This window comes from Salvelinus namaycush, chromosome 14 (assembly GCF_016432855.1).
Source record: "Salvelinus namaycush isolate Seneca chromosome 14, SaNama_1.0, whole genome shotgun sequence".
In the NCBI taxonomy this organism is placed as follows: domain Eukaryota; kingdom Metazoa; phylum Chordata; class Actinopteri; order Salmoniformes; family Salmonidae; genus Salvelinus; species Salvelinus namaycush.
In genome coordinates this window covers 34946613-34972264 of record NC_052320.1, presented here as the reverse complement: position 1 = coordinate 34972264, position 25652 = coordinate 34946613, and the positions used below count along the sequence as shown (strand labels likewise).

Sequence of the window (25652 nt, the reverse complement as noted above, 5' to 3'; positions counted from 1 at the left end):
AAGTATGCCTTATTTACTTGGAATAACTACAAAATAGTGATTTTTAGACCGCATATGCAGCAGAGCTGAGATGACTTGGAATGAAATGAAGTCATCAAATAAAACCAATGTAATATACACACACACAACTGAGATATTTAATTAAAGGAAAGTAATGTTAATTAAGCAGTAACGCATGGGGTGTGGTATATGGCCAATATACCATGGTTGAGGGCTGTTCTTAAGCAGACGCATCGTGAAGTGCCTGGATACAGCCCTTAGCCGTGGTATATTGGCCATATACCACAAACCCCTTATTGCTATTATAAACTGGTTACCAACGTAATTAGAGCAGTAAAAATAAATGTTTTGTTATACCCGTGGTATACTGTCTGATATACCACAGCTGTCAGCCAATCACCAGTCAGGGCTCGAAATAACCAGTTTATAAGTGATAAACAGTAATGAGCAGTCACTACCATCATGGGACTTAATTGTTTTATTCTGTGTTGTTACAGGATTCAACCCAAATAATCAAATCCGAAATCTGTGATTGTTTTCTAATAATCGAACCGACCCTCAAAAAGCTCTAAATCGCTCAGCACTATGGATTCTGCTAAAAAGGATCGTCACAATTAGCATCTCTGTGTATCAAATATACACATTCATGTCCCAGTACGTTCCGGTAGTGGATTTATGCCAAAAAAGTTGACACATTGAATTAGGGTTGGGATCCTGATTAAGCAGTAGACAAACATAACAGAAAATGATAATTATGATACCAGGCATGCGTAAGGATTTTGCATGACATTCAAACTTGGCCTGTCAGTGTCGAAGGCATAGAAAGGGCCTGTTTTAGTGCCAGATAACTGAAGTACCCTGCAATGTTAAAATGTGTGCTGCTCCCATGTGGACTCCAAAATGGGCAACTACCTAATCAGCATCAGAAAATCCCCATCATGAAAAGCGAATGTTTCCTCGCTAAGCGCAACCAATTGATCCTATTGCTGCTCCCATTGTCGCATTATTATACAATTTAAAACTCATTATTTAACGAGCCCTGCAAGGAGGCAATACCTTGGACTGAACAGTTATGTATTGCTAATCATTGGAGGTGTCATTTCTACGAAGGTATTTCATTCAAAAGTTGGGCGGCACCAGTTAGATTAAGTACACCAATAGGTTCATAACACATCAATGAACCATCAACGGTATAAAAATGTCATTGGCTTTAGTATAACCGGAAGACTGAAAGTCTATATAAACAGCTTAAAATACCCAAGCTTCTGCCAGATTCTCTACACATCTTTATTTCAGAGCAGCAGAGAAAAAAAACTGATAAGAGCTTAAATTACAATTCTTTAAATCATATTACAAACATCTGCAAAAAAATAAAAAAAAAAGTACATCAAAGTCACATCTACGTAGGTTATGAAAAGTATTATTTATTTTTTTACTCATTAGGAATAAAGCAATTCAAAAAAATAATCTGATCTTCTAGTGCAGACTAGCTATTGGCATATCAGCGTTTTGGGCCTTAGAACCTGTCACTGGTGCAGTTGCTACATGATCAAAACAGATTCAAACTCACAACTGGAGTGTTAAAACATGCTACAGAACCAGGAGTATTTTGTTTTTTTGTTGAGTAAGTAGAAATGAAAAAGAAAAACAACAGCAAAGTCACTCACCTTTCACATTCCCTAAGAGGATGAATTAGACACTAGAGGCTAAATCAAGTTAAAACTTCTATCCCCTGCCAACTGACAAATGATATATCGGGAGAAAAGCCAAAAAACCCAAAGCAGGTAGTTTGGGATGGGTTGGGACCAGGGGAGTTTCTGGCATCCACAGTGCACATGCCTTCCAACAGCCAAGAGACAAACAAAACAGATAAATCGCGCACAAAGTATTCCACCGTAAACTTGTAGTTCTAACATGTTTCTTCAGCATTAAATATTGTCATGTTATGAGCTGTCCTGTATCTTTGAGAAAAATAATAATATCCACTTTCCTGGAATAAAGAATAGCACTATTTAAAACAGGTTAATCTCCAAACTGGATGAGACCAAATTAAAGAATTTTGAAAATATGAGTTGTGGTTAGTGAAGAAAACAATTCTTCCACAATAAGTACATTAACCATCCATTGAACCCATCTAAAACACTTTCTCTATTGAAATTATTAGGAACTTAGTACATTTTCTCAGACCCAAAAAACAATATACATATGGGAAAGACTATGACAATTTGGGAAACAAGTCAACTAAGAAAAATACAATGTACAAAAGTGAGTGCAGGTGCCAACGAACTTTTAACTCCAATTCCCAGAAGAGACAGAAAGTTAGGGAAAAGACCAAGAAAAAAAGCAGAATCTTACAGACTGACAGGTCACTCTTCTGGACCCAAATAGAGAGCCAAAATAGTCGCCTTCTTCCAACATGATGCCAAGACCGCCCCTGGCACAGGCCAATAGGATGAACCGAAGAAGGGGCTTCAGAGGTACTTCACACTACTTATTTGAACTTGATTTGACAGACCACCAAAAAATATTTTTGATATATTCTATTCAGAGACCAAGCAATAATAACATGATCTGGATGTTTAGGGTGTGGTACGCAGGGTGGGGATGGGAGCTGTTGTAGCTGATTGAAGGGGCTGGGGGGGGTAGTATTAAAAGTTGCATGATCCAGTCTTGAACATTAGAACTCCTCGTGGTCCTCTGACTCAGCGTCCGGTATGACGAAGCCCTCCTGAAAACACACAGACAGACAGATAAAGAGGAGGATATTATCTGCTTAGATATGTTACAGGACTCTGCATAGTCGAAATACTCACATTTTGATCTAAACCTGATGTGTCAAATATTTTTTTTTTTTAAACACTTGCGCAGCGTTTGATTTGCCTGGTAGTCACAAATGGAATAGTGCCAAAAGTGTAAACCACACTAAATCAAGCGCACCAGTGTTTTGACATTTATTTGACTCAGATGAACGAGTTTTGAACAGACTGAACCAATCATGCATGGCCTGCTGGAGGGAAACAGCACAGTTTGTCCAAGCTGTACGAGCGTACTTAACATTCCGCTTGAGCTACATTACATGCCATTCCACGGATGGAATTTTAGAAGGCATCAGCAGTTGCTTGAACCAAAACACAGGCTTAAAATCTAAGAAAGCAGAAGTTGACTCGCGAGGCATTGCGTGTAATGTTTACTAAACTCACGTCTGTGGCGTAGAGTATATCTACAATCCTCTGCAGTGTGGGGTCGCCCTCGCCTTCCTTCTCTTGGCAGATGAGCTCAATGTTCCTCAGTTTGCCAAAATAGAAGTCCCGCTCCTTCTCCATGTCCTGGATGGTGGACTTCAGTATATTCACCTGGGAGGGAAGGGGCAAGATGTATATCTGAACTTTTGCTACAACTTCAGTCAAACCATATGTGAATACAGCAGTTGTTTTTTCTAATACATGTCAAGGCACATGAATGGAAGGATGGATGACAGTACCTCCTGGATGAGTTCGGCCCGCTCCTCGTCACCTCCGCCAGCCCCTGGTCTTCGTGCCGAGCTGGGCGCCATTTTGGGTGCTACCTTGGCAACTGCTGCCCGCTGGGGTGCTGAGGGGAACAAGCAACTAATTAGAATGAGATGGGGAGAGGTTGTTATTGACAAGCTCAGTAGATTTCAATATGGAAAGAGTCATCTCTAGACTGCTTACAGCAGTCAGTTTGTCTCTTAGTGTTTTTATTCTCCCTACACCCAAAACAATTTGGTTTTCGTTGCTTTCGATTGACAATTTTAGTTCAAAAGGTCTCAAGATGTTGATTTTTGGGGCCTTTGTGCCCTGCCTGGAACATTACCTAGGGGAACCACTCCTAAAAAAGAATTGTAGTATAGTGAAAATAAAATAAATACAAATCATGGCATAGGCTGAGCCACCACTCACCAGCATTGAGGATCTTCTTGGGTTTGTTGAGAGCAGACACGGCAGGGCTGGGCATGGTGTCTTGGCCCTGGCGAGCCTCCACAGGGTCGTACTCCTTCCCATCGTAGTTGGCATCAAAGAACTTCTTGAACCACTGCACAAACTCAAAGTTGTCCTGGAACTTGCCTTTAATCAATTTGTCAACAGGGATGATCTTGAGAGGAACAAATCACCATGTTAGTGGATTCAACACCACAAAAATGGGTTAGATAAACACTAGTGGATGGCAACACCAGACAGTTGATTTAGCCTAAACATGCATTGCAGAGGTGACTACCGTTAAATGCTGAATGAATATGGATAGAACACAGACTAGGAGGATCGTCTGAGCCGTTGAATTGCGACTCCACCTTGTCCCTGTACTGGCAATCAAACAAGCAAAATGCCAGTTCAGGGACAAGATGGAGTCGCAATTCAACGGCTCAGACACCAGACGTATGTGGCAGGGTCTACAGGAAATCACGGACTACAAAAAGAAATCCAGCCACATCACGGAGACCGACGCCACGCTTCCAGACAAACTAAACACCTTATTTGCCCGCTTTGAGGATAATACCGTGCTACCGTCGCAGCCCGCTAACAAGCACTGCAACCCCCCCCCCTCCTTCGCCATGGCTGACATGAGTAAAACATTTAAATTTGTTAATCCTAGCAAGGTTGCTGGCCCAGACGGCATCCCTAGCCGCGTCCTGAGAGCATGTGCAGACCAGCTGGCTGGTGTGTTTACAGACATATTCAACCAATTCCTATCCCAGTCTGTTGTCCCCACATGCTTCAAGATGGCTACCATTGTTCCTGTACCCAAGAAGGCAAAGATAGCTGAACTAAATGACTACGCCCCGTAGCACTCACTTCTGTCATCATGAAGCGTGTCTAGAGACTAGTCAAGGTCATATCACCTCCACCTTACTGGCCACCCTAGACCCACTTCAATTTGCTTACCACCCCAATAGGTCCACAGACGACGCAATCGCCATCACACGCCCCTATCCCATCTGGACAAAAGGAATACCTATGTAAGAATGCTGTTCATTGACTACAGCTCAGCATTCAACACCATAGTACCCTCCATGCTCATCATCAAGCTGGAGGCCCTGGGTCTCAACCCCGCCCTGTGCAATTGGGTCCTGGACTTTGACAGGCAGCCACCAGGTGGTGAAGTTAAGAAACAACATCTCTACTTCGCTGACCCTCAACACTGGGGCCCCACAAGGGTGCGTGCTCAACCCCCTCCTGTACTCCCGGTTCACCCACGACTGCGTGGCCATGCACGCCTCCAACTCAATCATCAAGTTTGCAGACGACACAACAGTAGTGGGCCTTATCACCAACAACGACGAGACAGCCTATAGGGAGGAGGGGAGGGCACTCGGAGTGTGGTGTCAGGAAAACAATCTCTCACTCAACGTCAACAAAACAAAGGAGATGATCGTGGACTTCAGGAAACAGCAGAGGGAGCATCCCCCTATCCACATCAAAGGGACAGCAGTGGACAAGGTGGAAAGTTTTAAGTTCCTGGGCGTACACATCACTGACAAACTGAAATGGTCCACACACAGACAGTGTGGTGAAGAAGGAGCAATAGGGTCTCTTCAACCACAGGAGGCTGAAGAAATTTGACTTGTCACCCAAAACCCTGACAAACTTTTACAGATGCACAATCGAGAGCATCCTGTCGGGCTGTATCACAGTCTGATACGGCAACTGCACCGCCCTCAACGGCAAGGCTCTCCAGAGGGTGGTGCGGTCTGCACAACGCATCACCGGGGGCAAACCACCTGCCCTCCATGACACCTACAGCACCCGATGTCACAGGAAGGCCAGAAAGATCATCAACCACCCGAGCCACTGCCGTTTCACACCGTTATCATCCAGAAGGCGAGGTCAGTACAGGTGCATCAAAGCTGGGAACGAGAGATTGAAAAACAGCTTCTATCTCAAGGTCATCAGACTGATAAACAGCAATCACTAACTCAGAGAGACTGCTGCCTAAATTGAGACCCAATCACTGGCCATTTTAATAAATGGATAGTCACTTTATACAATGCACTTTAAATAATGCCACTAATAATGTTTACATATCTTACATTACTCATATCACATGTATATACTGTGTTTTATACCATCTACTGCACCTTGCCTATCCAGCTCGGCCATCGCTCATCCATATACTTACATGTACATATTCTTATTCACCCCTTTAGATTTGTGTGTATTAGGTAGTTGTTGGGGGATTGTTAAATATTACTGCACTGTCGGAACAGAAGCGCAAGCATTTCACTACACTCACATTAACCTCTGCATGTGACAAATAAAATTTGATTTGAGGGACTTTGTCATGACACCTAAAGGGAGAAAATCCAGACTAAATGTTTTGCTCTCCATCTCACACACTCGACTGTGCAGTAGCAGATGCCAACAAATACGCCATCCAACTACTGGATGAGAACTAATGACTAACTAACAGAGTGGAGTCTGTATAGGATGCCAACAGTCCCCTCGCTTCTGGCACAGGAAAGTAAATATCAATATCAGAGCCACAGTAGACAGAGGCCATGCTAGCTCAGCAGGAAACAATTAGCAAGCAGTGCCAGAGAAGTATAAAGCAGGGAACTGCACAGTTTAAATTCCAAAACGGAAGCAAACAGAAAAAAACGGGGCGGGACCTACCTGAATTTCTCCAATAGAAACTCGTTTGCATTTTCCGTTTGGAGTAAATGGTTTGTGCAAAACGTTTTTCAACAGAATCACCGTAATGATTACACACACACACTATGGGCAACTCAGATGTCTAAATCCAAATGAGAAGCCAAAGATTAGGATATTAGGTTTAGAGAACATCTAAGAGAGACAAGTAGGCCATGTCTTTCGATTGTATTAATTCCTGTACGCACTTGGTGGTGATATTGAATGGTTAATATATTGCAAGACAACACATGGTAAAGACAGGAAGCAAAAGGATTAATAGATACATATGCTTCTAAAGCAACCGGTTCAACAGATGAAAAAACAAATATACGTAGCCCGGCAAATAGGTACAGCTCTGGATGTAGACTAGAACAGTGGCATTCAAAGTCACGGTCACGGGGGAACTGCAGTGGGGTCGCCAAAATTATTATTTTTAAACTAAGGGACAACAAATGTTTTTTTTTGTAGTATATATTTGTTTTTTTACTGAGGAAATTTGTTTATTTTCCTTTTGATATGAGATTAAAATGCAATGATTTGAAGGTTATTTGTTGATGTAAAGATCAAAATGTATATATTTTATGGTTGTATTATTAGATTTGGGGTGTGGTTTTGGAGAAATTATTGGGGAAAAATTGGTTCCCCATAAATTCTGCTGGGGAAAAAAATGGAGTCCCCACTGAAAAAGTTTGAATACCACTGCTCTACAGCCTAGGCTATGCTGAGAGGGAAAATAGAATAGCCTACTTACTTTGTCAACACCCATTCTTTTGAAGCCAGCTTGCAAGATCTTGTAGTTGTGAATGAACTCGTGCTCTAGTTTTGCAGCAAATTTGACTTTCTTCAAAGGCACACAGCCGGGAAAAAGCATGTCCATGAACTGGCAGTAGGCCGCACCTTCAGAAGACAGACACACCGGGGGTCATCACAAATCCTATTGAACTATTCCTCTTTGATCACACAAAAGGAAATTAGGCTAAACCTTTAGGCTACATCAATTATAGGATTTACTTTCATTTACTCAAGTAGAAGCAATCTCTGCCGTACGATGTAATGCAAGAACAAATGCATTTTGTGCCATCCATACCCTGCCACTCACCTGAACATAACAGCTCTATCTTGGTAAGGTTGATCTGTAACGATTCATTAATCCATGCAAGCATGTCATGACGACTCAAATTGTCACTGCACACCGAGGTTGAGTAAACGTTCACAGCCATTGTCTGTTGAAGCACAATGGAGAGATTTGTTTTCAAGTTTATGTCACGTTAGAAAAAGAACAAAGTTACTAGCTAGTAATCATGTCAGAGGCACAACAGGTGGGGACCTAGCACTGGTTCAGTGGGGGACGATAATTTCAGGACAAAATGAGTGGACGAAAGCTGCAGCCAGTTTTGCCTAATAAAATCAGTACTACTAGCTAGAGATTGTACCGTCTCTGACCGGTCTTGCATGCCAGATACCGTTAGTTAACTAGGTAGGGTGGGCCTGAAAAGGCTAACAACAGTAGTCAGCTAGCCAGCTAACACTAATCAGAGCCAGCGTTAGCTTACTAGCTAGTTATAACACCACCAGCAAGCCTGCTAGTATGAGCTAAATAGCTAGCAAGGTAGCTAACTTAGCTAAGTTACTACATAGCTTTTTGAACTAGCAAACGTCACTGTATCAAGTTAGCGGACGTTTGAATATTAGACATGTTAGCTAGTTATATTTCAATAGTTAGCTAACTAGTGAGTAAACTAACGTTAGCTAGTTAGATAACTGTCAGCTGACTTATACTGGATGGCTAGCTACCAACATTTCCCCTGCCCAACTCAGAAGGCTAGCGTGCTACAGCTAGACTCTCAACGACAGACGCATTCAAGCCTCCCCGGCCTCTGCGCCCCCGCCTAGGCATTAACTGTACAGCTAGCTAGCTAAATGCAAAATGGCAAGCAAACTACTTACCTTGTTTTGGAATGGCTTTCAGAAATCTAGGTGTTGCTAATATATTAATTGAACGTAAACTGTTTCTCATATAAATACAGACGTCAATGTTTCAGACTCTTTTCTTCTCCTGGTAGCCAGTTCCGAGTTCAATATGCCGGCGACAGCGGGTTGATTCCTGACTGCGTGCGTAGAGATGGGGAGCAGCTTGGTCGGTGCTAACTGGAATCCTTGGGACGTCCCTACCACATCGAAGTTTGCAATTTAAAATGGTTAGGGACGTCCCAAGGATTCCAAATAGCACTGATCGGAGCAGCTTGGGCGAGGCTGTCATTGGGCTAGAACAGGGTTTCACAAACTCGGTGCACGTTTCCCCCCCCAGCACTACACAGCTACAACACTGGGCTAGACTAACGCTTTCTGTATCAACCAACCTTTATACATTATTATTACTACAGGCAACATAGTAATTTGAAACACTGGCATCCAGGACCTCTAAAACAGGCTGTGTCAGAGGAAGGCCCTAAAGATTCTCAAAGACTCCAGCCACCCATGTTATAGACTGTTCTCCCTCCTACCGATCTGCATGGCAAGTAGAAACCAATGCACCAAGTCTCGAACCAACAGGACACTGAACAGCTTCTAACCCCATAAAACTGCTAAATAGTTAACCAAATAGCTACCTGGACTATCTGCATTGACCCCCCCTTTTTGCACTAACTATTTTGACTCATATGCTGCTGCTACTGCTTATTATTTACCCAGTTACCTAGTCACTTTATCCTTACCTATATGTACATATCTACCTCAATTTCCTCATACCCCTGTACATCAACTCAGCACTGGTACCCTGTGTATAGCCAAGTTATCATTACTCATTGTTGATTTATTCCTTGTGATATGATTTCTGATTTGCTGGTTAGGGCCTGTAAGTAAGTATTTCACTGTTAGTCTACACCTGTTGTTTATGAAGTATGTGACAAATATGATTTGAAACACTTTTACTTTACATAATTTCTTTACACTTTACAACTGTGGCACAGAGTTTGACAGTGGTCTAATTCTACTTTATGTTGGGAAAGGCATGCATGCTTCCCTCCAATCCTTGAACTGCTAAAGTTGTATTAAATGTACTATCACAGTGACTTCATCCCTTTCAATCCTTTATTCACCTATTTGGTTGTAATGTAGTCACCAAAGGCTCCTTTGTGCTATGAAAGGGACATTTCATCTGAATGGCCTCTTTTCACGAGACATGACCCTACACACTCACAATGCAATGTATGCACGCATGCACAAAACGAGAGAGAGAGAGAAGAGCAAGAGAAACACACAAATTAGATAATTATCTACATGGACATTGGGACATTTCCAGTGAAGACATTCCATTTGGAGCTCATTATGATGAAAGAACAGTGGTTGTTCCCAGTTCTGCACGGCTCGCTGCTTTGAGGTAGGCCAGGCTCAAATGTGAATATTTGACCCAATGATCTTGTGAGCAAGTATAGTAGTTTAACTTGTAAAAATATAAATGCAACATGTAAAGTGTTGGTCCCATATTTCATGAGCTGAAATAAAAGATCCCAGAAATTATCCATACTCACAAAAAGCTTATTTCTCTCAAATTTTGGCATATCAAGAAGCTGTTTAAACAGCATGATCATTACACAGGTGCACCTTGTGCTGCGGACAATAAAAGGCAACTATAATGTGCAGTTTTGTCATACAACACAGTCACAGATGTCTCAAGTTTTGAGGGTGTGTGCAATTGGCATGCTGCCTGCAGTAATGTCAGAGCTGTTGCCAGAGAATTTAATGTTAATTTCTCTACCATAAGCCATCATTTTAGAGAATTTGGCAGAACGTCTAACAGGCCTCAACTGCAGACCACGTGTATGGCGTCGTGTGGGTGAGCGGTTTGCTGATTCCAACGTTGTGAACAGAGTGCCCCATGGTGGCGGTGGGGTTACGGTATGGGCAGGCATAAGCTACGGACAACAAACACAATTGCATTTTATCGATGGCAATTTGAATGCACAGAGATATCGTGACAAGATCCTGAGGCCCACTGTCGTGCCAATCATCCGCCGCCGTCACCTCATGTTTCAGCATGATAATGCACGGCCCCCTGATGCAGGCATCAGTACACAATTCCCGAAAGCTGAAAATGTCCCTGTTCTTCCAAGGCCTGAATACTATGTCACCCATTGAGCATGTTTGGGATGCTCTGGATCAATCTGTACGACGGTGTGTTCCAGTTCCCGCCAATATCCAGCACAGCCATTGAAGAGGAATGGGAGAACATTCCACAGGCCACAAGCAACAGCCTGATCAACTCTATGTGAAGGAGATGTGTCGCGCTGCATGAGGCAAATGGTGGTCACACCAGATACTGACTGGTTTTCTGATCCACGCCCCTACCCTTTTTTTAAAGGTATCTGTGACCAACAGATGCATATCTGTATTCCTAGTCATGTGAAATCCATAGATTAGAGCCTAATTAATTTATTAATATTAACTGACTTCCTTATATGAACTGTAACTCAGTAAAATCTTATAAATTGTTTCATGTTGCGTTTATATTTTTCTTCTGTATATATTAATTACTATAAGAATATATTTGGATTATTACATTTATATCACAAAGTTGCCATTTGTTATATCATAATGTTGCCATTTGTGGAATTACCCAATGCAATTGATTTATGTTACCATAAAATACAGCCATGGCATAAAAAATAAATACAAATATTTGTATTAATCATTTCAATTAACAAAATAGGACATATAGTTTAACGCCATAGCATAGATTTTGTGAATTACACATGATTCGGTCAAATGCCTTCTTTCACACAATCAAGGAACCATTTAAAAACACTCAATAGTTGTCCAAATTATTTACATTATTATCATACAATAACAATTGCAGTTCTATTTAGAAAGATATACTGTGCATTCGGAAAGTATTCAGACCCCTTGACTTTTTCCACATTTTGTTACATTACAGCCTTATTCTAAAATGTATTAAATAGTTTTTTCCCCTCATCAATCTACAGCCAATACCCCATAATGACAAAGCAAAAACAGTTTTTCAGAAATGTTTCAAATTTATAAAAAATACAAAACATAAATATCACATTTACATAAGTATTACCCTGTGAATCATTACCTGAAGAAACTTTAAAAAGACATTAACATAGATTGTACTTTTTGTGTTGAGCATCCAGAAACAGTTTCACATTTATTTTGGCATTGTCTACATGTAAAACAATTTTGGAAAGATATTCACAGTTTTATAATTGTTGATATTCTTGATGACTTTTGTTTGTTATGGGAGAATGGGCTGCTCGGTTTCCTTAACCATAATAAAGATAAAGATTTTTTTTTTACCTCATAAATCTAATTGTGCTAATGGCAAAATGTCATATTCATAAATGTAAATTCACTAATAAAAAAAACACTCTTCCGTGTTTTCTTGTCACGACTTCCACCCGAAGTCGGTCCCTCTCCTTGTTCGGGCGGTGTTCGGCGGTCGACGTCACCGACCTTCTAGCCATCATTGATACATTTTTCATTTTCTATTGGTTTTATCTTGTCTTCCTTCACACCTGGTTCCAATCCCATCAATTACATGTTGTGTATTTAACCCTCGGTTTCCCCTCATGTCCTTGTCGGAGATTGTTTTATTGTATGTGATTGTGCTAGTATGTGTTGGTGTGCGATGGGTTTTGTACCCACTTTGTTATTTTTATATATTTTGGTTTTTGGAGTTTGGTCAGCACTTATTAAACGACTCCGTTTATACCAAGTTCGTTCTCCTGCGCCTGACTTCCCTGCCACCAACACGCACCCATTACATTTCTATAAGGAATTTGAGCAGTACATTAAGACCATACTACATCCTTCTAATAAGAAAGTTGTTAAAACAATCAATGTGTTTCTTTTAAGGTCTTTGTATAATCTGTAATTTGTTGTACCCCCTAGCATATGTTATCATTGTCTATTTATGAATTTATTGTATGTATACAGACTTTTCTACATTGGTAATTAAATGAAAAAAAAAGAGCACACCGGTCACAGACTTCAGGATGACAAGATTATGCAGACAATTCCCATAATGGGAGTGCTCCCAAGATGTCAAGATTTTTGTCGTTGTCTAATGTATGTCTAGTTTAAGCGTCCTTGCTGAACCCAACTGTCACTCCTGGGGATTACACCATGAAGGGCCAGCCATTGACCTCTCCCCCATCTCTGTTGCTGAGGAACTAGATGTGCTTGGGGAAGCCGAAGATCCTTGAAGTGACAGGCAGAAGAGAAAATTGTTAAAGAGTGACTGCACTTCCTGATTAGGCCTCGTTTTGAAGATTGCTCATTAAGAAATGCTAGCGGCCATGACTGAAGCCAAACAAGAGTTGTCTTGGGGTGAGGTTTGATGTGGAATGTTCACATATTGTACCCTGTCGTTTGTCACCGTAGCAAGCAACAACATAGCCACTTCCTCAAAATAGTCACTTCCTCAAAATAGATAAATTAAATCTGTCTTTAATTTCGATGTTTTTGCAGAAGAGGTGTTAGTCGTGCAATTCTAGCTAAGGTTTTTGGTGTGGTATTTCTCAGGTAAAAACATGTGCATGAAAAACGAGTCAGGCTGCATGCAGTGCACTATCGAGTCAGGAAAGTCTGTCTGCGTGCTCAGGACTGATTTCTGAGAACAATAACATATCTACAACGTCATCATCTGCAAGCTGTCAAACTATCGTAAATAAAGTATAAGCTGTTCATCAGTGCCCAAAATCACTTGCTAGCTAGCTAAGATCCAACTCTGTGTTTGGCAATGAAGCTTACAAGTAGTAGCTAACAGGCACATCGAGCAGCCAGGCAACAATTAGCTTATCAAGTCACTGGCGAGTGGTGACGTGTGTGCTGCAGTGCCGTTTTGTTTTTTTACAACCTTCTCACTATCTATTACCAAAGTATGTGTCTCTCTAGCAGTGTTTCACAAGGAATCATGTTACAAAACAGGTTGTGGGGGACATAAAATGCTCACTAATGTGTTTTGCAATATTGACATGTTGCATTTGGGAAAAAAGTGCGCTTAGATAGTCTCAATTCTAATTTTGCCCAAATAAGTGGCAGACTGGAGTGATTGACACTATCAAACATATCAGCAAATGGCCACTCCATAAAGGGCTTAGGGCCAAGGGTTATTTCAACATAACGTTGGCGACGTGTTGTCTTATGTAAACAAGTCTTAGGCTATGTGTAATGCGCAGGTTTGTCTCACTGTCTGGAGGTTTTGGCTGCTCTGATTGGATAGAGTGCACGCAGCACAGATGCTTCTCCCGTGTTAGTGGGCACTGGGCAAGTGGCCATGATCATAATCCATAACTAACCTCCAGTAAAAGTACTTTATGACCAAAATTATCCTATTTACACTTTGCAGTCAATTTTGACACTACACTCTAGAACTTAAGTGTTCTTCAGCTGTCCCAATAAGAGAAGCCTTTTGAAGAACCTATTTTGGCTTCAGGTAGAACCCTTTCCACAGAGGGGTCTACATGGAACCAAAAAGGGTTCTCCTATGGGGACAGCCGATGAACCCTTTTGTAAAAAAAAGTCAGAGTGTAGAATTAATGTTTCTGACTCATATCGATGCGACATAGGCCGTTCAAAACCAGAGAAGTTGGTTCTAAGGGGCAGTTGACCTTTCATTTCAACTGAATTTCAAGAAATAAAAGTGAGAATCAATTAAATGCTACATTTCAAAATGCCTCCTTCTCTAGCACTGTGATCCACATGTTGTCATCCACGCCTTTCTCTGATACCGGGAGCTTGCCCACATCCTTGTTCTGCTTGAGAGAGTTCGAGTTGGTGGGGATTGTCCTCACTTTTGTGAACTGTGCAATGGAATACAAACGAAACAAAAGGAAACAAGAACGTAAGACACCAGGAAATGCTTGGAAACAGACAGCTACAGGTTACAAAGAAAGAGGGTTAGAATACAGTGGCTTGCGAAAGTATTCAACCCCTTGGCATTTTTCCTATTTTGTTACCTTACAACCTGGAAATAAATAGTTTTTTGGGGGGTTTGTATCATTTGATTTACACAACATGCCTACCACTTTGAAGATGCAAAATATTTTTTATTGTGAAACAAACAAGAAATATGACAAAAAAACAGAAAACTTGAGCATGCATAACTATTCACCCTCCCAAAGTCAATACTTTGTAGAGCCACCTTTTGCAGCAATTACAGCTGCAAGTCTCTTGGGGTATGTCTCTACAAGCTTGGCACATCTAGCCACTGGGATTTTTGCCCATTCTTCAAGGCAAAACTGCTCCACCTCCTTCAAGTTGGATGGGTACCACAGATTCTCAATTGGATTGAGGTTTGGGCTTTGACTAGGCCATTCCAAGACACTTAAATGTTTCCCCTTAAACCACTCGAGTGTTGCTTTAGCAGTATGCTTAGGGTCATTGTCCTGCTGGAAGGTGAACCTCTGTCCCAGTCTCAAATCCCTGGAAGACTGAAATAGGTCTCCCTCAAGAATTTCCCTGTATTTAGCGCCACCCATCATTCCTTCACTTTTGACCAGTTTCCCAGTCCCTGCCGATGAAAAACATGCTGCCACCACCATGCTTCACTGTGGGGATGGTGTTCTCGGGGTGATGGGAGGTGTTGGGTTCGCGCCAGACATAGCGTCTTCCTTGATGGCCAAAAAGCTACATTTTAGTCTCATCTGACCAGAGTACGTTCTTCCATATGTTTGGGGAGTCTTCCACATGCCTTTTGGCGAACACCAAACGTGTTTGCTTATTTTTTTCTTTAAGCAATGGATTTTTTCTGGCCACTCTTCCGTACAGCCCAGCTCTGTGGAGTGTACGGCTTAAAGTGGTCCTATGGACAGATACTCCAATCTCCGCTGTGGAGCTTTGCAGCTCCTTCAGGGTTATCTTTGGTCTCTTTGTTGCCTCTCTGATTAATGCCCTCCTTGCCTGGTCTGTGAGTTTTATGGGTGGCCCTCTCTTGGCAGGTTTGTTGTGGTGCCATATTCTTTCCATTTGTTAATAATGGATTTAATGGTGCTCTGTGGGATGTTCAAAGTTTCTGAGATTTTTTTATAACCCAACCCTGATCTGTACTTCACCGCAACTTTGTCCCTGACCTGTTTGGAGAGCTCCTTGGTCTTCATGGTGTCGCTTGCTTGGTGGTGCCCCTTGCTTAGTGGTGTTGCAGACTCTGGGGCCTTTCAGAACAGGTGTATATATTTTCAGATCATGTGACACTTAGATTGCACACAGGTGGACTTTGTAACTAATCATGTGACTTCTGAAGGTAATTGGTTGCACCAGATCTTATTTAGGAGCTTCTTGGAAAAGGGGGTGAATACATATAATACCACTTTCCTGAATTTTTTTAAACAAGTTATTTTTTTCATTTCACTTCACCAATTTTGACTATTATGTGTATGTCCATTACATGAAATCCAAATAAAAAATCTATTTAAATTACAGGTTGTAATGCAACAAAATAGGAAAAACGCCAAGGGGGATGAATACTTTTGCAAGGCACTGTAACTCAAAATAAAATGGAAAAACTGGACAACAATGTTTGAAAACAACTAAAGAGGATCAGATTGGGACTTCCTAGTTAAATAAAGGTTAAATAGAAAATACACTTGACAATTTGTCTGACCTTGGCAACTCTGCCCCTTTCAAGGCAGTCTTGGAGATTGACCTTGTCGTTCTGTGATGTGATGATTGGCCTAGAACAGAATCAGATACATTGAACAAAACCTAAGGACATTTCTGAAGACAGGAAGCAGACTCATCACCAAGGAGATAATCATCACATTCGCTGTTGCTACTGTTTATTATCTGTCACTATATTCCTAGTTCTTTGCACATATCTACCTCAAATACCTCGTAGCCCTGCACATCGACTCGGTACTGGTACCCCATGTATATAGCCAAGTTATCGTTACTCATTGTTTATTTAGTATTGTGTTTTACTTTTCTATTATTTCTCTCTGCATTGTTGGGAAGGGCCTGCAAGTAAGCATTTCACTGTTAGTCTACACCTGTTGTTTACAAATCATGTGACAAATAACATTTTATTAGAATTTTGATTTGAATCAGTCAGACAGGGCCGCCAGTGAGTTATTCTTATGAACAGAGCGAGATGAGCCTAAAGATCATGTCACACTGGTGTGGTCCTGGGTTTTTCCGAACACCCACATAACAGCAGACTATGTATTGGTACCGGAGTGCCAAGTCTAGGACCAAAAGGCTCCTTAACAGCTTCTACCCCCAAGTCATAACACTGCTGAACAATTAATCAAATGGCCACCGGACTATTTACATTGACCCCCCCCTCCATTTGTTTTGTACACTGCTGCTACTCGCTGTTTATTATCTATGCATAGTCACTTCACCCCTACCTACATGTACAAATGACCTCGACTAACCTGTACATTGACTCGGTACCGGCACCCCCTGTATATAGCCTCGTTATTGTTATTTTACTGTGTTAATTTTTATAATTTTTTACTTTAGTTTATTAGGTAAATATTTTCTTAACTCTTCTTGAACTGCACTGTTGGTTAAGGGCTTGTAAGTAAGCATTTCACGGTAAGGTCTACACTTGTTGTATTCGGCGCATGTGACAAATAAAGTTGGATTTGATTAATTGCATTGAATTCACTTTTCATCTGAGGTTTCAAGAATCAATGTGGTTGATGAGAAAGGATCAAGGACCAGCTGAGTGGTTAAGTTTGGTCCAGGGTGGAGACACATACCTGTTCGTCCCAGGGATGCTGCCCCAAAAGTTTTGCGCTTTATGGGCTGGGCTCACTTTCACCGCATCCACCAGAACCGGGTTGCACTGACAACAGAGTATCAGTCAGTTGGGTTCTAAACTACAGAATATTTAGACAGTATGATTTGCATCCAAATCGAGAGATCTGATGCTGTGTTCATGTGCTCTCGAAATTATAACAGTTTCCAACTTCAAAACCATTCAGAAACCCAGACCAAGACTCATAAATATAAATAGGAAACGCTTGTTTTAAGCTTGAACCCTGAGTTTCACATGAACGCAGCACAATACAACTGTTCTGAGGAGAGTGAGTGAGTGGGGCTAGCTAACCACCAGAAAGCGGAAGATGTTGGCCTTGTTGTTCATGAACACCACGTTCTCAAACAACCAAAAGAAGGGCCGCCCGTCCTCTACTGACAGAGATGTAATAAGCACCCATAACACAGGGGAATAGTCAGGGAATAGTCGGGTTATGCACTGTAGCTAGGCAGTGAACAATGCCATTTTGACCTTGCGCAACACTTAAACCACACTGCAAAACTGATAACCACATTAGAGCTAACAGACCGATGTTGCACTATACTTGCCTATTTGAACTGCACCACATTTTCATACACTGCCCTCTACTGGTAATGTCTACAAGCCGCACTAAACCTGTGTTTCCCCTATATTCATTTAGAACCTTTGCCAAATTTTTGCCACCGCTGTAAAAAAAGATTGTCATTTAAAAAAATATATATATATTTCTGGCGAGACGCACTTTTAAGTGGATCATCGTTGGCTCAATGACTAGTGGTCTATGGGAACAGCTAGCATGTCATTGCGCTAACACTATTAGCAATGCCCCCCCCCCTCCCCCGCTAGCCTTGCCGCCACTGTTGCGTATGGAAATGTGTATGGAAATGCATTTTTTTTTTAAAAGTTTGTTGATCTATTCAAGTCCCGAACATACCAAACAGTCCCTTCCGTGCTAGGGTTCACGATGGACAGATGGTTGCAAGAGCTCCCACCAATGAGCAGATCGACCGGACCCCACTTCCAGATCTGTATTGGATAAGAGTAGTGCGGTTTTAGTACTACAATGTTTCAAATCGTCGGTAAATGCGCTGTGCCCACATTACCAGACAACAGAATTGAAGTCCCCATACTGTACGTGCCAGACAACAGTATGATCTTGACTTCGTGGTTGATCTTGGAGACAGCAATGAACTCTGAACAGATCTCTGAGGCCACGTATTTGTCCACCTTGAATCCCAGCTCTTTCAGCACCAAGTAACCCGAGAGTCAAATGAGAACACATTAACAACCATTCTGACGCACGGCTTCCTTCACAATCTGGTTACGTGTTACTGTGCAAAGTCTCAGAAGTTCCTCTTCTCGTTAGACCTTAGAGGAGTGTAGTAGAATTTTCACCGTAGAACCAGAACAGTACAAAAACAGTAGAATTAGAACAACATAGAATAGAATAATCTTCACAGTAAGATCTTCATAATAGAACCAGAACAAATAATAGCGGAGTCAGAACAGTAAAACATAGAAATTAGTAGAATATTTTCTGGAAAATCAGGACAACACAGAGTAGAATAGTAAAATCAGAATAGAGGAATTCCGGCACTGCAGCTAACCTGTGCCAATCCCATCAAACAGTGAGTGAACCTTGATTGGTCGACGCAGGTTGGCAGGGATGGACGGGTATACCCGGTGGAGCTCCTAGAGAGAGCAAAGGTCAAACTCTCTCATTCGGTTATGGACCAATAACAGCAGTACCAGATTGTAAATTAATATTACTAATACGACAAATCAAAACAGAGAGCATTCCACCCGAAGGTTGTGTTGCAAGAAAATATGGATTAAGGGGCCACTCACAAACTGAAAGGCACTATCATTTGCAAAAAAACTCCTGGACATGGATGCTCCAGTCCAGACGGGGTTCCAGGGCACCGTGGGCATGGTGTGGGTGGCACAGGTAGCAGATCCATGGATCCACCTCCTTCAGAGAGTCGAAGGTACCTGGACCAACCAAGATGTTTAGGCAGTCCAAACAGTAGGAGCTGTGGAGAAGAAATATGTTCGAACATGACCCATGTCTGGAAGGTTTACAGTAGACAATGGCATAGGGAGCATCATTGGAGGCTGGTGGAGGGAGAAATGGGGAGAACGGTCCCTCCTACCACTAGCCTCCATTGGAGTGAGAGAGTAAGTAGCAAAGACTGTTTCTCACCGGCAGCAGCTGTCGTTCCAGCAGAGGATGACCTCCCGGCCAGCACAACACACTTTACAGTATGACTGGTAGCCATCCTCATCGTACCGATAAAGAGTCTCAGTGAAGTTATCCTGTAGGGAAGAGTAGTCGTTACAACTTCCCGTAAAAAGATTGAGAAATTGGCACAACTAGGGTAGACCTGAACATCTGAAAAATTGGACGCAACACACACGATACATTTTGTGTAACATATATGTTTTTTGGAACCTCTGTGACCAGTACTACATGGTAAAATGTAGAAAGGAACCATATGAGGAATATATGTTTGGCTTTACCTTGCATTAAAGGCAAAAGCTTCCTTCAAATAGTGGATGGACAATCTCTACATCGTCAGTCATACAGCACATGCAGAAAGCTTTGGTGTCACGCCCTGGCCTTAGTTATCTTTGTTTTCTGTAATATTTTGGTTAGGTCAGGGTGTGACAGGGGGGATGTTTGTGTATAGTTGTCTCGTCTGGGGTGGTTGTATGGTATAGGGGGTTTTGGTAGAGTGTATGGGTTTGTGTTGAGTGTAGGTGTCTAGGTAAGTCTATGGTTGCCTGAATGGTTCTCAATCAGAGACAGCTGTCATTCATTGTCTCTGATTGGGAGCCATATTTAAGGCAGCCATAGGCAGTAGGCTTTTGTGGGTAATTGTCTATGTCTAACGTCAGTAGCTTGTGTATGCACTTTCGTTTGTATCTTCACTGTTGTTTTGTTTTGTAAAAGTGTTCGTTTCGTGTTTTGTCTTCTCTAAATAAAAGAAGATGTATTTGTATCACGCTGCGCCTTGGTCCACTCTTTCACCTCAAGACGATCGTGACAGAATTACCCACCATACAAGGACCAAGCAGCGTGATACAAAGCAGCAGCAGCGATCGCAGGAATTATGGAATTGGGAGGAAATTCTGGACAGCAGAGGACCCTGGGCACAACCGGGAGAATATCGCCGCCCCAAAGCTGAGCTGGAGGCAGCGAAAGCAGAGAGGCGCCGGTATGAGGAGCTAGCACGGCAGAGCGGCTGGCAACCCCAAAAATTTCTTGAGGGGGGCTCTCGGGGAGTGTAGCTGGGTCAAGTAGGAGACTTGATCCAGCTCCCCGTGCTTACTGTGAGGAGCCGAAGATGGAACCAGAGCCAGTCGAGGTGGAATTGGAGGTGAGTAAGGGGAGTGAAGCTGAGACTGTGGATGAATTAATGGGGAAATTGGAGGAGAGAGAAATGAGGGATTTGCTGGTGTGGAGCATAAAGCACCGCATCCGCTTGAAGGAGCATGTGCGGGATTTGATGCCACCTGAGTCTGCTCTCCATACTCGTCCTGAGGTGCGTGCTAGCAGTCTGGTGAAGACTGTGCCTACACCACGCACCAAGCCTCCTGTACGTCTCCAGAGCCCTGTACGCACTGTTCCTTCTCGCCCTGAGGTGCGTGCCCTCAGCCCAGTACCACCAGTGCTAACACCACGCACCAGGCTTCCTGTGCGTCTCCAGAGCCCTGTTCCTCCTCCACGCACTCTCCCTATGGTGCGTGTCTCCAGCCCGGTACCACCAGTTCCGGCACCACGCACCAAGCCTCCTGTGCGTCTCCAGAGTCCTGTGCGTCCTGTTGCTGCTCCCCGCACTAGCCTTGAGGTGCGTGTCCTTAGCCCGGTACCTCCAGTTCCGGTACCACGCACCAGGCCTACTGTGCGCCTCAGCCGGCCAGAGTCTGCCGTCTGCCCAGTGCCGCCTGCACTGTCCGTCTGCCCAGAGCCGCCTGCACTGTCCGTCTGCCCAGAGCCGCCTGCGCTATCCGTCTGCCCCAAGCGGTCAGAGCTGCCCGTCTGTCCCGAGCCGTCAGAGCTGCCCGTCTGTCCCGAGCCGTCAGAGCTGCCCGTCTGTCCCGAGCCGTCAGAGCCGCCCGTCTGTCCCGAGCCGTCAGAGCCGCCCGCCAGACAGGGGCAGCCAGAGCCGCCCGCCAGACAGGAGCAGCCAGAGCCGCCCGCCAGACAGGAGCAGCCAGAGCCGCCCGCCAGACAGGAGCAGCCAGAGCCGCCCGCCAGACAGGAGCAGCCAGAGCCGCCCGCCAGACAGGAGCAGCCAGAGCCGCCCGCCAGACAGGAGCAGCCAGAGCCGTCCGCCAGACAGGAGCAGCCAGAGCCGTCCGCCAGACAGGAGCAGCCAGAGCCGTCCGCCAGACAGGAGCAGCCAGAGCCGTCCGCCAGACAGGAGCAGCCAGAGCCGTCCGCCAGACAGGAGCAGCGAGAGCCGTCCGCCAGACAGGAGCAGCGAGAGCCGTCCGCCAGCCATGACCAGCCAGAGCCGTCAGCCAGCCATGACCTGCCAGAGCCGCCAATCAGCCAGGATCTGCCAGAGCCGCCAATCAGCCAGGATCTGCCAGAGCCGCCAATCAGCCAGGATCTGCCAGAGCCGCCAGTCAGCCAGGATCTGCCAGAGCCACCAAAGCGGGTATTAACTATGGTGGAGTGGGGGCCACGTCCCGCACCCGAGCCGCCGCCGTAGGAAGGCCCACCCAGACCCTCCCCTTCTGTGTCAGGTTTTGCGGCCGGAGTCCGCACCTTTGGGGGGGGGGTACTGTCACGCCCTGGCCTTAGTTATCTTTGTTTTCTGTAATATTTTGGTTAGGTCAGGGTGTGACAGGGGGGATGTTTGTGTATAGTTGTCTCGTCTGGGGTGGTTGTATGGTATAGGGGGTTTTGGTAGAGTGTATGGGTTTGTGTTGAGTGTAGGTGTCTAGGTAAGTCTATGGTTGCCTGAATGGTTCTCAATCAGAGACAGCTGTCATTCATTGTCTCTGATTGGGAGCCATATTTAAGGCAGCCATAGGCAGTAGGCTTTTGTGGGTAATTGTCTATGTCTAACGTCAGTAGCTTGTGTATGCACTTTCGTTTGTAGCTTCACGGTCGTTTGTTGTTTTGTAAAAGTGTTCGTTTCGTGTTTTGTCTTCTCTAAATAAAAGAAGATGTATTTGTATCACGCTGCGCCTTGGTCCACTCTTCCTCATCAAGACGATCGTGACATTTGGAAGATAGAAAAGGAATTAGTGAGTGATTCATGAGTGAACAAAACAATGAATGAGCCAGACTTCCAACACAATACTATTATTTAATACAAGGCCGAGGCTGCAGATCCGACTTTTCTGGACCTTTCTTCCCAAAAGCTAAATGTCCTGAAGCTTCTGCACATCTGCAGTCTGCTCGACTCATAGACAACCCCCCTTGTGCATTTCTCACTGTCAATCGAGAATGACAATTCTTCAAGTTTTCCCAGTGAATCGTCCATGTAGCATCTGCATACCGGTCCATTTGATCTCAAATCAGTTACATGGGATATGCATTTAGATCTTCTTGAGTTGTAGGCTACAGTTTCAAAATAGTGTTGTTTTTTAAATGATTATTGTGAGCGAATTTCAGAGTAGATGGTAGCATAAACATGGTTAACATGGTAGCATAAACATGTAACATAGCCTACATGGGTTTTGTTTCAATCAAAACACATATTTTGCATAGTGGAGTGGCTCTTGAGTTTTGGCCACATGAGAGAAGAATGTGACCATTTGATCGCAATCATCCCAAAATCTCATAAGAAATGTGTTGGTGTTTCTTGACTTAATCTGGAGGCGAAAGAAACACACACCTGTTTAGGCAGAGGTGCTGGCAAGCGGAGTGGAACACTTGGAAAAAGAAAAGGAGAGCTGCACACTCTAGGAGCTAAGATGCAATAATTGAATAACCTAATATCCAACGTTTCAACAGACAAGCTATCTTCATCAGGGTATCACCACAAACACTGCAGGTCACAAGTTTATGTAGTGGCAAGGGAGACACACAGGAGTCTGTAATCATGGCTGGGTGTGGCTTGATATCATTGGTTAATTCTCAGATATAAAAATAACATTGAATGGATAGCAACATGAATGGATAGCATAAGGTCATATATACAATTTGGCTACATAGGCCTACAAACATTTACAATGAATAGCAACATCACAATGGCTTCAGATCAAAGTCTATGTTAAGACCGAAGGGAGCAAGGGTCTTTAAATGAAAGATCCAGGCAGCCTCTCGTTTTAACAATAAATTGTCGATGCCGATATAACATTTGGACGAAATCGAGTGGTTCGCTTCCAAAAAAGTGGGCCGCAACTGGGTATGTGAAGTGGTGCTACGATGCTCCGAGATTCGTACTTTTAATTCGCGCTTTGTTTTACCCACATACTTTTTACCACAAGGACAAGTTATAAGATAAATAACTGCCTTTGTGGAGCACGTGATAACACCTTTGATTGGGATCTGTTTCCCTGTTTGGGGGTGTTTGAAGGATCTACATTTGTAAGAGCCATTGCATTGAATAGTTTCCATCTGGTAGAGGCGCAAATAGACGTGGTGTAGAGATATTTTGTGGTGGTAAATCAGAGTTTACCAATTGATCTCTGAGATTTCTGCCCCGCGAGAATACGACCAAGGGAGGGTCGGAAAACACATTACCGATACTGTTATCGGATCTTGTTTGTGAACGATTCCCTTCATTTGTTCAGAGCACTTTGAATAGCAAATAGTTAGAACGCAAAAAATACTTATTTTTGCGAGACTGTCCTGTTTTGATTTTTTTCAATGGCAGTATTAATCTGACCATTATTGTACCCACTCTCCTTTAATTTTCTTTGCGTCTCAGGCATATTTCTGTCGAAATCTGATTTGTTTTTTGCAAATTCTTTTGATTCGACAGAATTGGCTGTAGGGAAACTGTTTTTCAAGATAAGCGGGTGACAACTATCAGCCCTCAACAAATTGTTATGATCAATAGGTTTCCTGTAAAGATCAGTGTATAGAACATTATCCTCACACAAAATCAGAAGATCAAGGAAACGGATTTGACGTGTGTCAGATTGCATAGTAAATGTCAGGTGCTCAGAACGAGAGTTAAGAAAAGCCTGGAGCTGTTTTGCATCACCCCTCCATAGAACAAAAATATCATCAATGCACCGTTTCCAAATAATTATGTTAGGCAAGAAAACATTTTTGAGAGGGTTGAAAATAGACTGTTTCTCCATGTAACCCACATTCAAATTAGCATAGTAAGGAGCCATAGGGGATCCCATAGCAGTACCCTTCGTCTGAATAAATAAATAATTTAGAAACATGAAGTAGTTGTGTGTGTGAGTATTATTTCAGCCAATAATGCATGCACTGGAAGGTCATTTCTTAGGGTCACGTTGCAGAAGAAAATGTTCCATGGCTTCAATACCGCCCTCGTGTGGAATATGTGTGTATAACGACTCAACATAAAAAGTAACTAACAAAGTATTATCAGGGAGAGGATCAAGATATTCAATAATTGAGATCATACTGCTGCTGTCCTTTACAAAGGAGGGGAGCTGTTCTGCGACTGGTCTAATAAAAAAGTAAACAAAAGTCGATAATGCCCATCAATCATTTCACTACACTCGCAATAACATCAGCTAACCATGTGTATGTGACCAATACAATTTGATTTGATACAATAGGGCGCCCTGGAGGTTTTGTAACATTCTTGTGTAATTTCGGCAAAGTATATTATGTGGCAATTTTAGGGTGTTGAATAGCCAAAAAGGCGTGTTCTTTTTTGGTAATCTGACCAGAATTTAAACACCCATCTAGGACAGGAAAGTAAGTTGACGGTGCCTTTAAACAGCTTGGACAATTCTAGAAAATTATGTCAGGGCTTTAGAAGCTTCTGATAGGCAAATTGACATAATTTGAGTCAATTGGAGGTGTACCTGTGGATGTATTTCAAGGCCTACCTTCAAACTCAGTGCCTCTTTGCTTGACATCATGAGAAAATCAAAAGAAATCAGCCAAGACTTCAAAAAATAAATTGTAGACCTCCACAAGTCTGGGTCATCCTTGGGAGCAAATTCCAAACACCTGAAGGTACCACATTCATCTGTACAAACAATAGTACGCAAGCATAAACACCATGGGACCACGCAGCCGTCATACCGCTGAGGAAGGAGAAGCGTTCTGTCTCCTAGAGATGAACGTA

The 25652-nt window shown here is 43.0% G+C and overlaps 2 protein-coding genes across 2 annotated transcripts; both read right to left on the bottom strand.

The window, feature by feature from the left end:
* Positions 1 to 1268: 1268 nt before the first annotated feature.
* On the bottom strand, positions 1269 to 8832 carry LOC120059439 (microtubule-associated protein RP/EB family member 1-like). Its single transcript, XM_039008484.1, has 7 exons — positions 8595 to 8832; positions 7747 to 7870; positions 7399 to 7544; positions 3921 to 4113; positions 3482 to 3591; positions 3201 to 3353; positions 1269 to 2728 (listed from the first exon to the last, which is right to left on the bottom strand). Exons 2-7 carry the CDS (start codon positions 7865 to 7867, stop codon positions 2678 to 2680), a joined length of 774 nt encoding a protein of 257 aa, XP_038864412.1. The 5' UTR covers positions 7868 to 7870; positions 8595 to 8832; the 3' UTR covers positions 1269 to 2677.
* Positions 8833 to 12155: 3323 nt separating this feature from the next.
* Positions 12156 to 19147, bottom strand: LOC120059438 (DNA (cytosine-5)-methyltransferase 3C-like). The gene is made up of 4 exons (XM_039008483.1): positions 19017 to 19147; positions 17372 to 17457; positions 16270 to 16339; positions 12156 to 14470 (listed from the first exon to the last, which is right to left on the bottom strand). The coding sequence occupies exons 1-4, from the start codon at positions 19029 to 19031 to the stop codon at positions 14336 to 14338; spliced, it is 306 nt and encodes a 101-aa protein (XP_038864411.1). The 5' UTR covers positions 19032 to 19147; the 3' UTR covers positions 12156 to 14335.
* Positions 19148 to 25652: the final 6505 nt, after the last annotated feature.

Excerpts from the sequence above, each read along its gene's own strand:
- LOC120059439 (XM_039008484.1), bottom strand. The coding sequence starts at position 7,867 with ATGGCTGTGAACGTTTACTCAACCTCGGTGTGCAGTGACAATTTGAGT. Across the intron at positions 7,545-7,746 it reads GATAGAGCTGTTATGTTCAG|GTGCGGCCTACTGCCAGTTC; the intron begins GTGAGTGGCAGG and ends TGTCTTCTGAAG. Across the intron at positions 3,354-3,481 it reads GGGCCGAACTCATCCAGGAG|GTGAATATACTGAAGTCCAC; the intron begins GTACTGTCATCC and ends CTTCCCTCCCAG.
- LOC120059438 (XM_039008483.1), bottom strand. Across the intron at positions 16,340-17,371 it reads AGCATCCCTGGGACGAACAG|GCCAATCATCACATCACAGA; the intron begins GTATGTGTCTCC and ends ATTCTGTTCTAG. Across the intron at positions 14,471-16,269 it reads AAAGGGGCAGAGTTGCCAAG|TTCACAAAAGTGAGGACAAT; the intron begins GTCAGACAAATT and ends TCCATTGCACAG.